We start from the raw sequence: 13,650 nt of genomic DNA on the forward strand, positions 1-13,650 counted from the left end.
CACTCTCAACAATGAGCAAATTTTTCCTCATGAGGAAAAAATAATGAGGGAAATTTTCCTCACCAGCATTACAATAATGAGGAAATCAGATTATCCCCAGTTTTCGTAGAAGTATTGGCGTTTTGCATGTAAATAATGGGAATCTGAGAAAAAGAATTGGCGGAAAATATGATGGCAAAAAGTACCACTACATGCATAATAGTACACAAAAAGTATTATTCAGACAACTTATACTTTGATGGTACATTATACTCCCTCCGTTAATTTTTATTTGCAACTTTAAGGGGAATCGCGGTTCACGAGGCAAAAGTTAAGGGGCAAATATTAGTGGAGTTAATTGAATGTGATTAAAGTGTTTGGAGAGAGAAAGGTTTGGCCCACCACTAAGAAAAGTAGTGGGAAAACCTGTACAACTTTTGGAGGGATTGTATTTCCCCCCCAAATTTCGTTGAAATTTTGTTGTGGGCTGAAATTTGGAGAAATTTCATTTCCCACCAAAAATTTGCTGAAATTTTAAACTACAGTACAAAACACTGTAATGTTTGAAATCTGCAGACCTATATAAGCACTGCATTTCATATTACAGAGGCAATTAAATACAGCCTCTCCATTCAAACAGCATTTAATGGTTTCTTGTTCACCCAAAACATAAACATTGTTCCTCCAAAAGATAATTAAGTTAATACAATTAAGTTAGCCCATTATATACCAAAAAAATTCCTACAATTAAGTTAATACTACCCGACTAAGACCCAAACACCTTCATAGGCAGCTGCAGCTCCTTCTTCCTTCATCTTGTTCTAAAAAACACAGCAGCCACCGTGACATCAATCAGCTGAATCTAAGGAAACAAACAAGGTCAGACAACCATGGCAGACTCATTTGAAGCGACGTACTTCGATGTGGATCAAATTTTGACAGAAGAACAAGAGGCAGAATTGTACTACGAATACGCAGAAAATTTGCAAGATTTAGGCATGGATTACTACAACTCTGAAGATGATATGATGCAAGACACAGAAGGAGAAGACCAAGGCCAGCAAAACACTGAACACACACAAGCTGAGGGTGGTTTCCAGGAAATGGAACAAGCCATTCACTAGGGGACTCAACAGAGACAAAGAAAGCAGCTCACCATGAAACAAAGAAGAGAAATAGTGGATTCAATGTTGGTCAACATGCATCAAGGCAACTTACCAAGAGGTCACTTAAAGCATTTGGCAGTTAATTACAATGTGCACAAATCAAGCATCACAAGAATTTTTGCAGACATAAAGAAACAAATGGCATAGGGCAGTTTGATTGATGTCAGGGGCAAAAAATTTGGCAGAGTAGGCAGAAAGCCAAAGGAATTTTCTGATGACTTCCTACAATCAGTGCCTTTACATTTAAGGCAGACAGAAAGGAGCTATGCAGTAGCATTAAAGATCTCCCATGTGACACTTCACAATTTGAAGAAAAAGGGAAGGTTAAGAACACACACAAGTATCAACAAGCTAGACCTGACATCCGACCACAAGGTAGCAAGAATGAAATGGATTTTGTCACACATAAATCCAGTTACAAGTAATGGGGACCCAACATTTGTTGAAATGAACAATGTGATACACATGGATGAGAAATGGTTCTATCTGAACCCTGACAAGAGGAGGTTTTACCTCCTACCTAGTGAGGAAGATCCTTATAGGCCTATACAGTCCACAAGATTCAAGCTCAAAGCAATGTTTATGGGCTTAATTGGGAAGCCATTGTATGACACAGATGGGGGACTACTTCATGATGGGAAATATGAAATATTCCCATTCACAGTCAAACAACTAGCCAAGAAGTCAAGTAAAAACAGAGTAGCAGGAACATGGGAAACAAAAGCAATACAAAATGTAAACAGAGAGGTCATCAGAGACATGTTGGTGGCCAATGTCATTCCAGCAATTATTTCAAAGTGGCCTGACAGTCAGCCAAAAAATATTGTAATCCAATGGGACAATGCAAGGCCACACCAAGTTTCTACTGATGCAGAGTTTATGGCAGCAACAACAGGTCATGGATTTAACATTCAATTTGTTTTCCAACCACCACAATCACCAGATTTGAATGTGCTTGACTTAGGGTTGTTTAGGTCAATTCAATCATTGCAATATCAGTCTTTTCCTAGCAACCTAGATGAGTTAGTTACAAATGTGCAAGAATCTTATGAGGCATTCAATCCTCAAGTCAATAAGTACATTTGGTTGTCTTTGCAAAAGTGCATGATTGAGATCCTTAAGGTACAAGGTGGGAATAAGTACAAATTACCCCACATTAACAAGAAAAAACTCGAAAACCTTGGAGAGTTGCCAAATAATGTACCAGTGCAGAAGGAACTTGTTTTGGAGGCAGTGGAGTACCTAGACACTATGTTTAGGCCAGTAAATGAGGGGACTGAACAAGGAACAGAAGAATTTGAGGTAGATGCAGACTGAGGGACTCATCACATCAAAGTAGAGACACATGGACTGCCACACATAACCACTTACAGTTGGTATGGTAATTTTGTTTTATGTTCTATTTTTTATTCTGGTATTAGGTGGTTAGGTGTATTTTGTTGATTACAGTGATGAATCATGTTAGGCAGTCTAATGTCAAGTACTTTTGTAACCACATGTTCAATGGAATAGAAATGGTTAAGAGTCTGATGTTAAGTGGGCACTCAATCCATCAGAAGTTTTTTTTTTTTTTCCATGTTTCAATAAACCACCAACCACAAGGTTACCTCAACAATAACAGCATAAAGCACATCATTGGAGCAAAACACTTGTGGGTTGGGAAGGTCAATAGAGTCCCTTCCTCATTTGGATTTTGACAGAGTACACAACACAGACACTTAGGGGACTGAATACAAGTCATGCTACCACATAAGGGACTGTCATGTGTTCTCTACTTAATTGATCATTGAGAAGACTTCAAGGTATGACCAAGGCACCTTTAAAAAATGTACAGACACATTAGCCTCATCATTCATCAATCAAACACCCATATGCCATTTTCCAACAATCCAACAGCTGCTAAAATATACTCCAACACATGCATACATGCAACATAGTCCAGAACAGCAGACATAGCCAAGCATCCAACTGACCAGCCAATAACAAACAGGCTATCTAGCCAACAAATTCCGGAACAACAAACATGACAAAAGAGCAGGCAATCAAAAACAGGCAACCATCCATGCTAAAATATACTCCAACACATGCATACATGCAACATAGTCCAGAACAGCAGACATAGCCAAGCATCCAACTGACCAGCCAATAACAAACAGGCTATCTAGCCAACAAATTCCGGAACAACAAACATGACAAAAGAGCATGCAATCAAAAACAGGCAACCATCCAACATCAATCCAGATCTACGCATACAAAACCAACTAAGCCAACATGCATCCAAATATAGTCACAGAATCCTACAACACCAACCAATTAACAAAGCTAATCAACAGTATATCGAAAAAATCAAAAAATAGGGACTCTTTTTTTTTAAAAAAAATTAACACAGGAAGGGTTAGAAAGCGTTACACTAGGGTCACTTGGAGGGTTGAACCCTAAGGTTCATCCGCCTCGCAGAGTGATTCCTCATAAGAGGGCCAACCACTTCACCGTCGTCACCTTGGTCAGCCTCGTCATCAGAAGTCAGGATAATGACCTCCTTGTCAGGCAACCCCCGAATACGACTCAAAGCCACCCAAGCTGCCTTCCTTTTAGGCCGAATCTTGCGTGGTGGCCTTGGATTGTTAGATCTGGGCTTAGTTTTGGGCATAACACTCCCCTCAGCACTGTCGCACACTGGATCTACAGAAACCCCAGTGCAGTCTAGCGCTTGTTTCCCCCGTGAATCTCCTTGACCCTCACCGGTCTTGCGACGCTCATCATCGTCTACGCTTTCAAGAACTTGGCCCAAGGCCTTGTATGTGGTCGGAGAACAGTAATTCAGGGCCTCCTCAAACGCGTATAACTCACGAGGAAAAGGAGATCCTTCGGCGATACCTGTCATCAGGGTTTTTATCAAGTTTGCCTCGCCCTCGTCATCGGTGGCGATATAAGCGTCGCGAAGTGGAGATAGGTTAACCATGGTGGTGGGGGGCTCTTTTTTTTGGAAGTTGAGAGGACGAAAACTCAGATTTCAGGAGGAACAATGGAGAAAATTACAGAGGCGAAGGAGAGTGAAAGTCGAAGAATCAGATCTAGGGTTCTTAAGAAGACTTGAGAAGCCAGAAATAATCCCAATGTTTTTTCAATTAAATGTTGGTGGTTGGGAATGTGGTTGTTGGGATTGGATTGGGGGAAATAAATGGAGGGAGTAATTAGATTAGGTTAATTTAGATGTTTTGTATGTAATGTGGGATTAGGGTTAATTAGGGGTAGAATTAAAAAAATCACAAAATTTAAGTAAGGGTAAAATAGTAATTTTTAGGGTTTTTGTTTACCAAAAATGGAAATAAATTAGAAAGTTGCAAATAATTTTTAGCGGACTAAAATGGCAAAAGTTGCAAATAAAAATTAACGGAGGGAGTACATGCATAAATAGTACACAAAAATGTACCACTGTACCATAAAGAGAGAGAAAATGTACCACCGAACCCCAAATTGCCTTCCTATGTGTATGCCAAATACATAGGCCCTATGGGCCTAGATGCACTCCCAATTTTCGTCATGCCATGTGGAAAAAATGAGATGTACAGTAGTAAGTGGGCCCCATCACCATTTGCTACTTATTTAATTTTTTTTACTTGCTTGCTATTCTTTTATTATATGAATATGATGATTTGTAGGAGAAAGAAAATGTTGATGGGGTATTGAAATAAGTAAGAGAGAGAGTGGTGAGGACATTTTTTTTTTATCATTGGTGGGATAAATTTTCCTCACCAAATTTCCTCATGAGAAAACTGAAAATTTTAGTGAGAGAAAGTGGGTAGAAAGAGAATGAGAAAACCATTTTTTTCCTCATTGCCGAGATTGCTCTATATATATTTTAATAAAATGCTCGCTCTTAACCGCTTTCAAAAAAAAAAAAAATGTCATTATTAAGAGGTTCTCCTTCAAAGTTTCCCTTAGCAACTTCTACTTATCCAAAATTAGATTATTTTATCCAGTCAATAATAATCATCATTTGAAGTTTTAACGTTTCGTTCTTTCTTCCCTCCCTCTTCTTCATCAAACAACAAGCTACATCAATATAAGAGAGAGAAAATCATCAAAACATCAAAGAAGTAGAAAATCTTCTTCCTAAATTTTCTCTCTCTTCAAATCTCATGAATTTCTCCATTTTACAATGCCTCTTTCCAACAATAATTCATCAGTAATACCATATCTTGATGAATTGCAGTTTTCTATCTTCAATTATTATTATTATTATTATTATTGTTATTATTATTATTATTATTCTGGAAAATTCAGCTAATAAGTTGCTTGATTTCTTGCGGTTTTTTTGCAGTATTCGAGCTCATTGACGATTGGAGAGAGATTATGCGCTGTTTTACTGCCGTTTATCGCAATCATTGAGACGCTTGCTTTCGCAGTTTCTCATTGCTTCGAATTGGATGATTTGGATAATCCGCGAAATCAAAAGAAGAAGAAATTTAAGCAAATTCACACCGACTTTGTTCGCCTTGCTCGTGAATCTCTTTGTACGTTTTCGGAATTCTATGAATTTTCATTTAATCTAATTTTTGATTGACCTAGTTTTCGAATTTGATTTTGAGGTTAAATCACTTAAATGCAGTTACGGTGAATGAAATTGAGGCATTATTCGAGTTATTCAAAAAATTGAGTAGTACAATCATTGATGATGGCTTAATTCATAAGGTATTGTATTCTTAAATACACTTTTTAATAATTTATTACTCCATTTAGTACCGTAAATGATTTTATTAAATATATTGTCAACATATCTGGCGTTTGTTGTTCTTGCGTGTTTCTTTGGGATCTGGAAAATTGCTTTGGATTGTTCTTGTGCGTTTCATTGCACAAGTGGCTCACATGTAATCAGGTGGCTGAGTGGCTGACATGTTTTGACACTGAATAAGTAATTTGGTTTATATTATTTCGCAAGTCGGGCATTTGTGACCTTTTGAAGTTAGATTGCACTAGGTGTATGATGTAAACTGTGCTTGAAATACTTTTCTTTCATCTTCTTACATACTTTAGCAAGAATTAGGTAGTGTTCTCTTCACCTTAATTTCACTTATCTTATTAGCACTGGCGGAGCCATGGGACAAGGGTGGACATCTCTCTCCCCACTTAATTTTTTTTTTGTCCAAGTACATATTTTTGTGCATAGTGAATCATAACAACAAAGATGGTGCCGCGGTCAAAGTTATACTTGTAGAGGCTTGATGACGCGGGATCAAACCCTGAGAGTTCGTTTAAGCCCCTTTTTTTGGCTGAGTATAAAATGACTATAAATTTTAAACTTGCAACATTAGTCATGAACTTAGCCCTGATAATATCTAACTTATTAATATTTATCTTATAATTATTATCCTATCATATCTTATATATTATTATCTTATCTATTAAATCGTATTAAGCCTTATATAAAATGTTCTTATTAGAACTCATTAAATTTTATATTATATTATCTTAACTTATTAGAATACAAAGTATCTTATTTGACTTTTTGGGTAGAAAAGAGAAAATTGTAATTATGGAGTATGATGTGGACTATGTGGTAGAGTAAGGACTCAGGAGGGATAAAAGTGGATCATAAATGGAATAAAGCAAAAGTAGGAAGACCAAAAAATGAACGGAGGGAGTAAAATGTTTAGGAAAGTAAGAAGATAAAAAGGAAAAAAAGAAGAACGGAGGGAGTAAAATGTTTAGGTAAAGAATATGCCTATTGCTTTCCTTTCAATGGCATAATGTGTGTATAGAATGTTTTAGTAAATAGTTTCCTAAAGGGTGTACACACACCTTAAAACAATTTGAGGAAAATACTAAACGAATACAAGAAAATTATCCCATTGCTTAGCTGAAATGTTTGTTGGCTGCTTGGATACATGTAGGAGTGTTGTTGCTAGTCTGAATCTCATCCTGCAAGAAATGGTTGTTAACCTCATTATCTGTTATGTTCATGAAAAATTGGATTCTCATATATATTTAGGATAGGTATGCTTGACTATCATAAAGTAGTATATTATACTAGGAGATGATTATGCTACCCTCAAGGCCAACAATAATCCTTAATAAAGGTTTAATAGTTCCATGTGGTGGCTCTAATGCCATAAAATATTTTGGATATAGATTTTCTCACCTACGTCATGTCCAAGGCATTTTTTTGGGCGTAAAGATTGCCATAAAGAGAAGTGATGTAAATGACTGAATGGGATTTGATTCAAGCCTTGGGTACCTCCTCTCAAGATATAAACCAACTTAAATAGTTGGCATCCACAGGTCCAAAAAAATATTACTTATATCCCATCATAATAATTTTGGGACCAGTTTAAGGAAAATCCTAGACGTAACTAATAGTAATGTAAAAATTTTACTCGTAACAAGATGTTGCTAGAAATTAGACTGCTGATTATAAGTTTTTTGCCTAATTATTGGGAACAATTAATTTTTTGTTGCCATTAGAGTGGCTCAAGCTGACCAGAAGACTCGCTACCATGCTGGCTAAGAACTCCATACTTGATGCGTCCAACAAGGTAACAGTCCATGCCAGATGGAAAGGTTCCTTGCAAAAGGAGAGAGCCCTTCATTTCTTTGCCAAAATACATGTCATATTCACGCCCACCATTTGCTACAAATTGCTTGCTTTTCATGAATATATGGTTTCTAGATTGCATTGGATAGAATAAGTTCGACTTTGTATCTGTGTACAAACACTCAATATTTTGTTAGTTCATAGCATTGACTATTTGAGCCATCTGTTAGCCAGGGAGGGTTGGTTAAAATGCTAAGTAGTTGGATAAAGAGGTGGAGGATATGGGTGTAGTGGATATGAGAAAATTGATGGAGGTTTGGAGGCATTGAGGACAGTAGAGATGATCAGGTAAATGAGTGTATGGGCTGGTGGAGGTTGTGGAAGTTGCAAAGATTGATCTATGTACAATAAAGATGATTCAAAGGTGCTTCTCCTTTCTCTTTTTCACAGTCATCCTTTCCAGTGGTGTGCATAGGAAGAATCTAGGTCAGACTCAGTGTTTCTATCTCTCTCCTTGGCATTTTGCCTCTAGTTGTCTATGTTTATAAATTTTTTAGCATCAACTGTGATACTGAAGTATGGGTAAAGTATAAAGTTCTTGGAAACTCTGTTAGTCTATTGAGCTAGGTCCTTTTTGTTTTTGTTTCAGTGTTTGTGTGTGTGTTGGGGAGGGGAGAAGGGAAGGGTTGGTTGCTTGCCTTTTAGGCGGAGGTAACCAGCCAAACTTGATTATCTCTCTTTTTTATGATGGATACCCCACTGTATTTAATATCCTCTATATATTCATAGTTTACATAGCTTCAATTAAGTTGATCACTATATCTAGAAGCATTTTGGATCTAAGTAGTTATATTATCAATTATACTTGAAAATTTGGAATGAGGGAATTCAATTAAGTGGTTTATAGAAGTTAAATAAAGAGGTTACAGTGAGTGGAAGTAGTGGTGATTGTTAGTATTTACTATTGAGTGCTCATAGAGGAGGGAGAGAAAATGAAAAGTTACCCTTGAATGATCCATCCCTTACTTTGGGTAGTAGACTACCACTAGATGAGGATTAGTTCTGCAATGGCTGCTATTTCCTTCGATTACCATCACCTCTTCGTTTTAGATCTTATCACCCCTTGATAAATTTTTCTCATTCCAGGCATGGCTTAAGAGTAAGTTATATCATCCAAAATAATTAGTCTGCTGTATGTTCAGATTTGAACTGGTTCACTGACCTTCATCTCACTTTAGTTGTGAACCCTTGAAAATCTGAACTTGGATTGTGCTATGAAGCATTCAGCAGTATGCCAGTATCTGACAATCCCATATTATGAATCTTTTTAAAATTCTCCCGCATGAATCAGGCTCTAGAAAAGATTTGTAACTTTCTCTTTAAGCACTTGGGATAAAAAAAAAATAAAGAAATTGTAACTTGAGTATTACAAGCTGACTAATGATAGGGAGTATATGTTTCAGTCCCTTTCTGCCTTCTCAAAGCATCTTATTGTCAGCCATTAATTATAAGCTGTAAACAATGATGTGTTTATAACAAAAGAGGCTTGATTGTGGCTTTTTATATATAAAACAAATACCTATTGGGAAGCTGTCTGCTGTCCTAGTCAGATCATCCAATTGGTTAGAAACCCTAACCTTTTTAACGGTTTCTTTGGCAAAAGATCAGGCTACTCATTCATAGGCTGTGCGCCTGTACCAAATCTTTCCCTCCTTTATCCTTTCATGGCATTATAAGTGCCAACAACTATAATAGCATAGTCATAGATGAGTTGTCTAGAGACAACACTTTGTTTTACTTTTCTTTTGAGTTTGTTTTAGACAGAATAGATTCAAGGCAGTTGGATAGAGCAATACATGTGGGAAACGACTTTATGTCATTGTCTTAAGAGCTTCGAGCTTGTGACTGTTGTCGTTCTTTGAATGAGATCAAGGTGGATGTGATTATGTTGGTCTGAGCCCCCCCCCCCCCCCCCCAAAAAAAAAAAAAAAAAAAAAAAAAAGTAAAAAAATAAATATATAATTGTAACATTTATCAGTTAGTGTAATTTATCCTTATTGTATTCTTGACTTTGCATTGCATAGATCTGTCTCCCAATTTGTAAAGTTTCTCTTTCCATTTATTGGGGCTCTTTTCCTTGCTGTGGCAAAATCCTTCTTCAGATTGACAATGGTTACTTTGGTGGCTTTAATCGAAGCATTGTGTTTTGTAAATGTTCTATAAGTTATATCTGACTTCCGTTTCATATTTGTTGCAGACAGTACATAAGCTTAACGATATCTTTTCTGCCGTAGCTACCCCTGATTGGTTCTAATTGGTTTATTAATTGATATGCAGGAGGAACTTCAACTAGCACTTTTCAGAAGCCAAATTGGCAAAAATCTTTTTGTGGACCGGGTAATGTATTTATCTCTCATGTACACATTCATTGTTGGATTTAGCTTCTTATTGACTGCAATTTATGTTTAGTTATGCCTTGGCGAAAGGGCTATGAGCTTCTAATGAAATGCCTTGAATTATGAGTGTAACATGTTAGCATTGGTAACAATTCTAAGCTCTGAATTTTATCTTGTTACATTCAACGTAGTTCTCTGGCTAAGGAATTGCTTCTTCGAGTACTGAGTAAATCACTTAAAGGAAGGTGTGGTTGCTTGTTTTTTATTATGTACAATGCTGCCTAGTGCCTACTGTAATGGTTTTCATTACTTTGGGATCTGTGATTTTTATTGACTTAAATTGGTTTAGGAGGAGTTGCAAAGTCCAATAGATGCACATGGGTTTGATTTTGTTTCCCGGGTATGGCTCCCTACAGACTTCACCAGTCAATTTACCAAATTTTTGCTGTATGTGACTATGTGACATTGTCGACTGAAACTTCTTTTCATCTTATAAAATAGAATAGTAGTTGATTTGAGATTAGGTACCAGGCCTTCCCACCTCTTAGAAATGCCAGCTAAATCAAGATATTTCATTATAAAGGTAATTTAAACTTTATGATTGGACTGAAAAAGGACTAAACCAGAAGAACCTACATTATTACTAAAGGCTAAATGGGGAGGGGAGGTGTGGCCCTTTTGGTGCAATCTGATCTGCAGAAGTCATGTACAGCTGCATAAAAGACTCAAGCTCTAATCAATCACCTCATTGGTTTTGCAGGTTTTTGACCTCTTTGATGAAAAGGAGAATGGTGTCATTGACTTTGAGGAATTTATTCACGCATTGAATGTATTTCATCCCCATGCGCCTATTGAAGATAAAATTAACTGTACGTGTCTGGCCCATCCTCCTGTTTCAGCTTCTGAGATATGTTTTTTTTTTTTTTTAAAAAAAAACCTAACACTGTGCCTCATCTCCTCGTCTAATATCTATATATGTATTTCAGTTGCGTTTAGACTGTATGATCTGAGACAAACTGGATTTATTGAACGCGAGGAAGTAAGTGTTATTCCTTATTTATGCTCGCATTTAACAATTCCAATTGCAAATTCTTAGACATGTCTGCTTTCAGGTTAAGCAAATGGTGATAGCCATTTTATCTGAATCAGGATTGGATTTATCAGATGATCTTTTAGAGTCGATCATTGACAAGGTAACTTTATTTAGAAGTAGATCTTAATGTGTTTTCTTTTGCTTCTGTAACATACATATCTAAATGTATCTGAGTTTTGAACTTTGACGCTCTCAATCTACTTGGAGCATCCTGAATTTTAGGTATTTTCTTTTCTAGCTACATATTATTTACCAAACTCTGATTATTCTTAAAAAATTATTGTGATTCAGACTTTTGCTGAGGCTGATGCTGACAGAGATGGTAAAATTTGCAAGGAAGAGTGGAAGACTTATGTTCTTCGTAATCCTAGCCTCTTGAGGAACATGACTCTTCCTTATCTCGTGTATGCCACTTCACTTTTACCTCTTTCTGGAACTGTCTTCCATTCTTTTGGACTTTTTTTTTCATCAAGAACCTATCATTGCCAACGGGTTTATCATCCTGAAGATAATATCCCCTATGATAACCATTGGCTCCAAATTAAATCTGATATTTGACTAATTAATTCTCAGTGTAATGTTATTATTAAATGGATTTACTCTGTAGACAATGTTTACCATGTAGAATATAAGATCCTACTCAATTTGGTGGTTGATATTTTAACAATTTGAGGTTGTGATACAGAATATAATGACTAATTATTATAATAAAGAACCTGTCATTGTCTTTGGGTTTTGTCATCCTGAAGATAACATTGCATATGATAACTGTTGGCTTCATTTTGAATCTGATAATTGACTAATTTATTCTCAATGTAATGTTAATATCAAGTAATTTTACTCTGTAGACAATGTTAATCATGTAGAATATTAGATCCTACTGAATTTGATGGTCGATATTGTCATCAACATTCTGAGGCTGAGATACAGGGTATAACGGCTAATTTATTATAAGAAACCCAAATTAGATTTTGTGATGCCACTTCTATTGATCCATGTAATTTTGAGCAACAACAATTTCTCTTTAATGCTTTTAGATAGTAGTTCTTTTGTTATGCTTATGGCTCTGTCATCTATTGTATAACATGGTTTTTGAATGCTCTTTAGCAGTAAAAAGTTAATAACGCTGTGATTATATCAAAGTTATTTTCCTTGGGATTTCATTTTTTTTATTTTTTTTGTGAGGGGGGAAGAGAAGTTGGTGTAATGGCTTCTATTTTTTTTCTTGAAGAATATATGGCTTCTTAATACGCACTTGATAGAAATTTAACATCTTTGTGATTTTGTTCAGGGATGTTACCACATGTTTTCCAAGTTTTATTTTCAACACTGAAGTTGAAGAATGAGTGATGCTTCCTCATGGGTAGTTCTGGAAAAAGATAAGACAGAAAAGAGTCCCAAGAAAACCAGGCGGTTTAAATGTTGCCTGAGGTTCGAAAGATCCCGATATTCAGCAGTTGGCTACTTATCTGATGCAAGTATGATTCTGGTAGTCACAAATCTCACAATGGCAAAGATTCCTGCTCTAATCGACCTGGGAATTGTGGGTCTTAACAGCGCGTTTGGTAGGCCAGTAGCTAGTAGCTGGTAGTTATTTGGAGGTAATGATAACCTATATACAAGTACGATTTTGTAAAGAAAGCCTCATGTCAATGTCAGCTGTAATGCTTGTCCACCTCCAAATATATTTGTTTCGTAAATTTCCTTCATTTCATTCTCACTTTTAAGGCAGTGTTGAGTTACAATGGAATCCATGAAGAAAAATACATGACGGATTCCATCGACACGGGAATTACCTTTACAATTTTGCATATATCTTCATTGTCATTGGCTGTCATTTTTTATTGTATACCATAAACCCGTGGCCGTTAGTGCTGTCGGTAGCAATCTTGAACCTGTAAATTCTGTAATAGAAACCTGTGAAGGCTGTGTTAGTGCAAAGTGCCCTATTTCTCTTGATACAAAATGTCTAAAAATACCAGGCAATTCAAAATTTCCAATATGAAATAGGCACTCCGCCAGAATTTTTCAGACATCTTCAATACTCATATTATGTGCCCTTATTGTAATTATTCTTGAGGAAAATTAATGTAATAAAGATGTCGAAAATTTTTATGCGAGGAGCTCCCTTTAGTTTTTTCTGGATGTGTGTGTTTTTGTTAGGTAAGAAATCCAGCTGAAACTTACTAAAGAAGAAGCAACATTTTTATTTAGCAGCAGAGGACTGAAGGAGACTGATTTGAGTGTAAGTTTTACTTGTGAAATTGTTAATTTTCTTAAGAAAATTAAGATACGACGAGGCAATTTTCGTAGGTTTTACTTCCAGTGAAAGAAGTAAAACCTTTAGCCCTTCTGTTTCCGTGCTCTTCGTTCTTCCCTGTAACGCGCTCAATCTGCAGTTCTGTATGTTGAGTTCAGTGATTCTTCATGCTTAGTGAAGTCATCGCCCTATCAGCTTTTATACTCACTGTACAACTTGTC

General features: G+C 36.4%; 2 protein-coding genes across 2 annotated transcripts; both read left to right on the forward strand.

The window, feature by feature from the left end:
- Positions 1-869: 869 nt before the first annotated feature.
- On the forward strand, positions 870-2,462 carry LOC110715414. Its single transcript, XM_021893997.1, has 3 exons — positions 870-1,035; positions 1,080-1,203; positions 1,331-2,462. The coding sequence occupies exons 1-3, from the start codon at positions 870-872 to the stop codon at positions 2,460-2,462; spliced, it is 1,422 nt and encodes a 473-aa protein (XP_021749689.1).
- Positions 2,463-4,814: 2,352 nt separating this feature from the next.
- On the forward strand, positions 4,815-13,109 carry LOC110715338 (calcineurin B-like protein 10). Its single transcript, XM_021893902.1, has 9 exons — positions 4,815-5,334; positions 5,470-5,662; positions 5,758-5,840; positions 10,018-10,077; positions 10,837-10,945; positions 11,063-11,115; positions 11,189-11,269; positions 11,461-11,573; positions 12,461-13,109. Exons 1-9 carry the CDS (start codon positions 5,308-5,310, stop codon positions 12,513-12,515), a joined length of 774 nt encoding a protein of 257 aa, XP_021749594.1. The 5' UTR covers positions 4,815-5,307; the 3' UTR covers positions 12,516-13,109.
- Positions 13,110-13,650: the final 541 nt, after the last annotated feature.

Source organism: Chenopodium quinoa, unplaced genomic scaffold (assembly GCF_001683475.1).
Source record: "Chenopodium quinoa cultivar QQ74 unplaced genomic scaffold, ASM168347v1, whole genome shotgun sequence".
NCBI lineage: Eukaryota > Viridiplantae > Streptophyta > Magnoliopsida > Caryophyllales > Amaranthaceae > Chenopodium > Chenopodium quinoa.

Bases quoted from the DNA above. Each gene is read 5' to 3' on its own strand.
- LOC110715414 (XM_021893997.1), top strand. From the start codon at position 870: ATGGCAGACTCATTTGAAGCGACGTACTTCGATGTGGATCAAATTTTG. The intron at 1,036-1,079 runs GCCAGCAAAACA...GGTGGTTTCCAG, and splicing joins CACAGAAGGAGAAGACCAAG to GAAATGGAACAAGCCATTCA. The intron at 1,204-1,330 runs GTCACTTAAAGC...AAAATTTGGCAG, and splicing joins TCAAGGCAACTTACCAAGAG to AGTAGGCAGAAAGCCAAAGG.
- LOC110715338 (XM_021893902.1), top strand. From the start codon at position 5,308: ATGCCTCTTTCCAACAATAATTCATCA. The intron at 5,663-5,757 runs GTACGTTTTCGG...ACTTAAATGCAG, and splicing joins CCTTGCTCGTGAATCTCTTT to TTACGGTGAATGAAATTGAG. The intron at 5,841-10,017 runs GTATTGTATTCT...ATTGATATGCAG, and splicing joins ATGATGGCTTAATTCATAAG to GAGGAACTTCAACTAGCACT.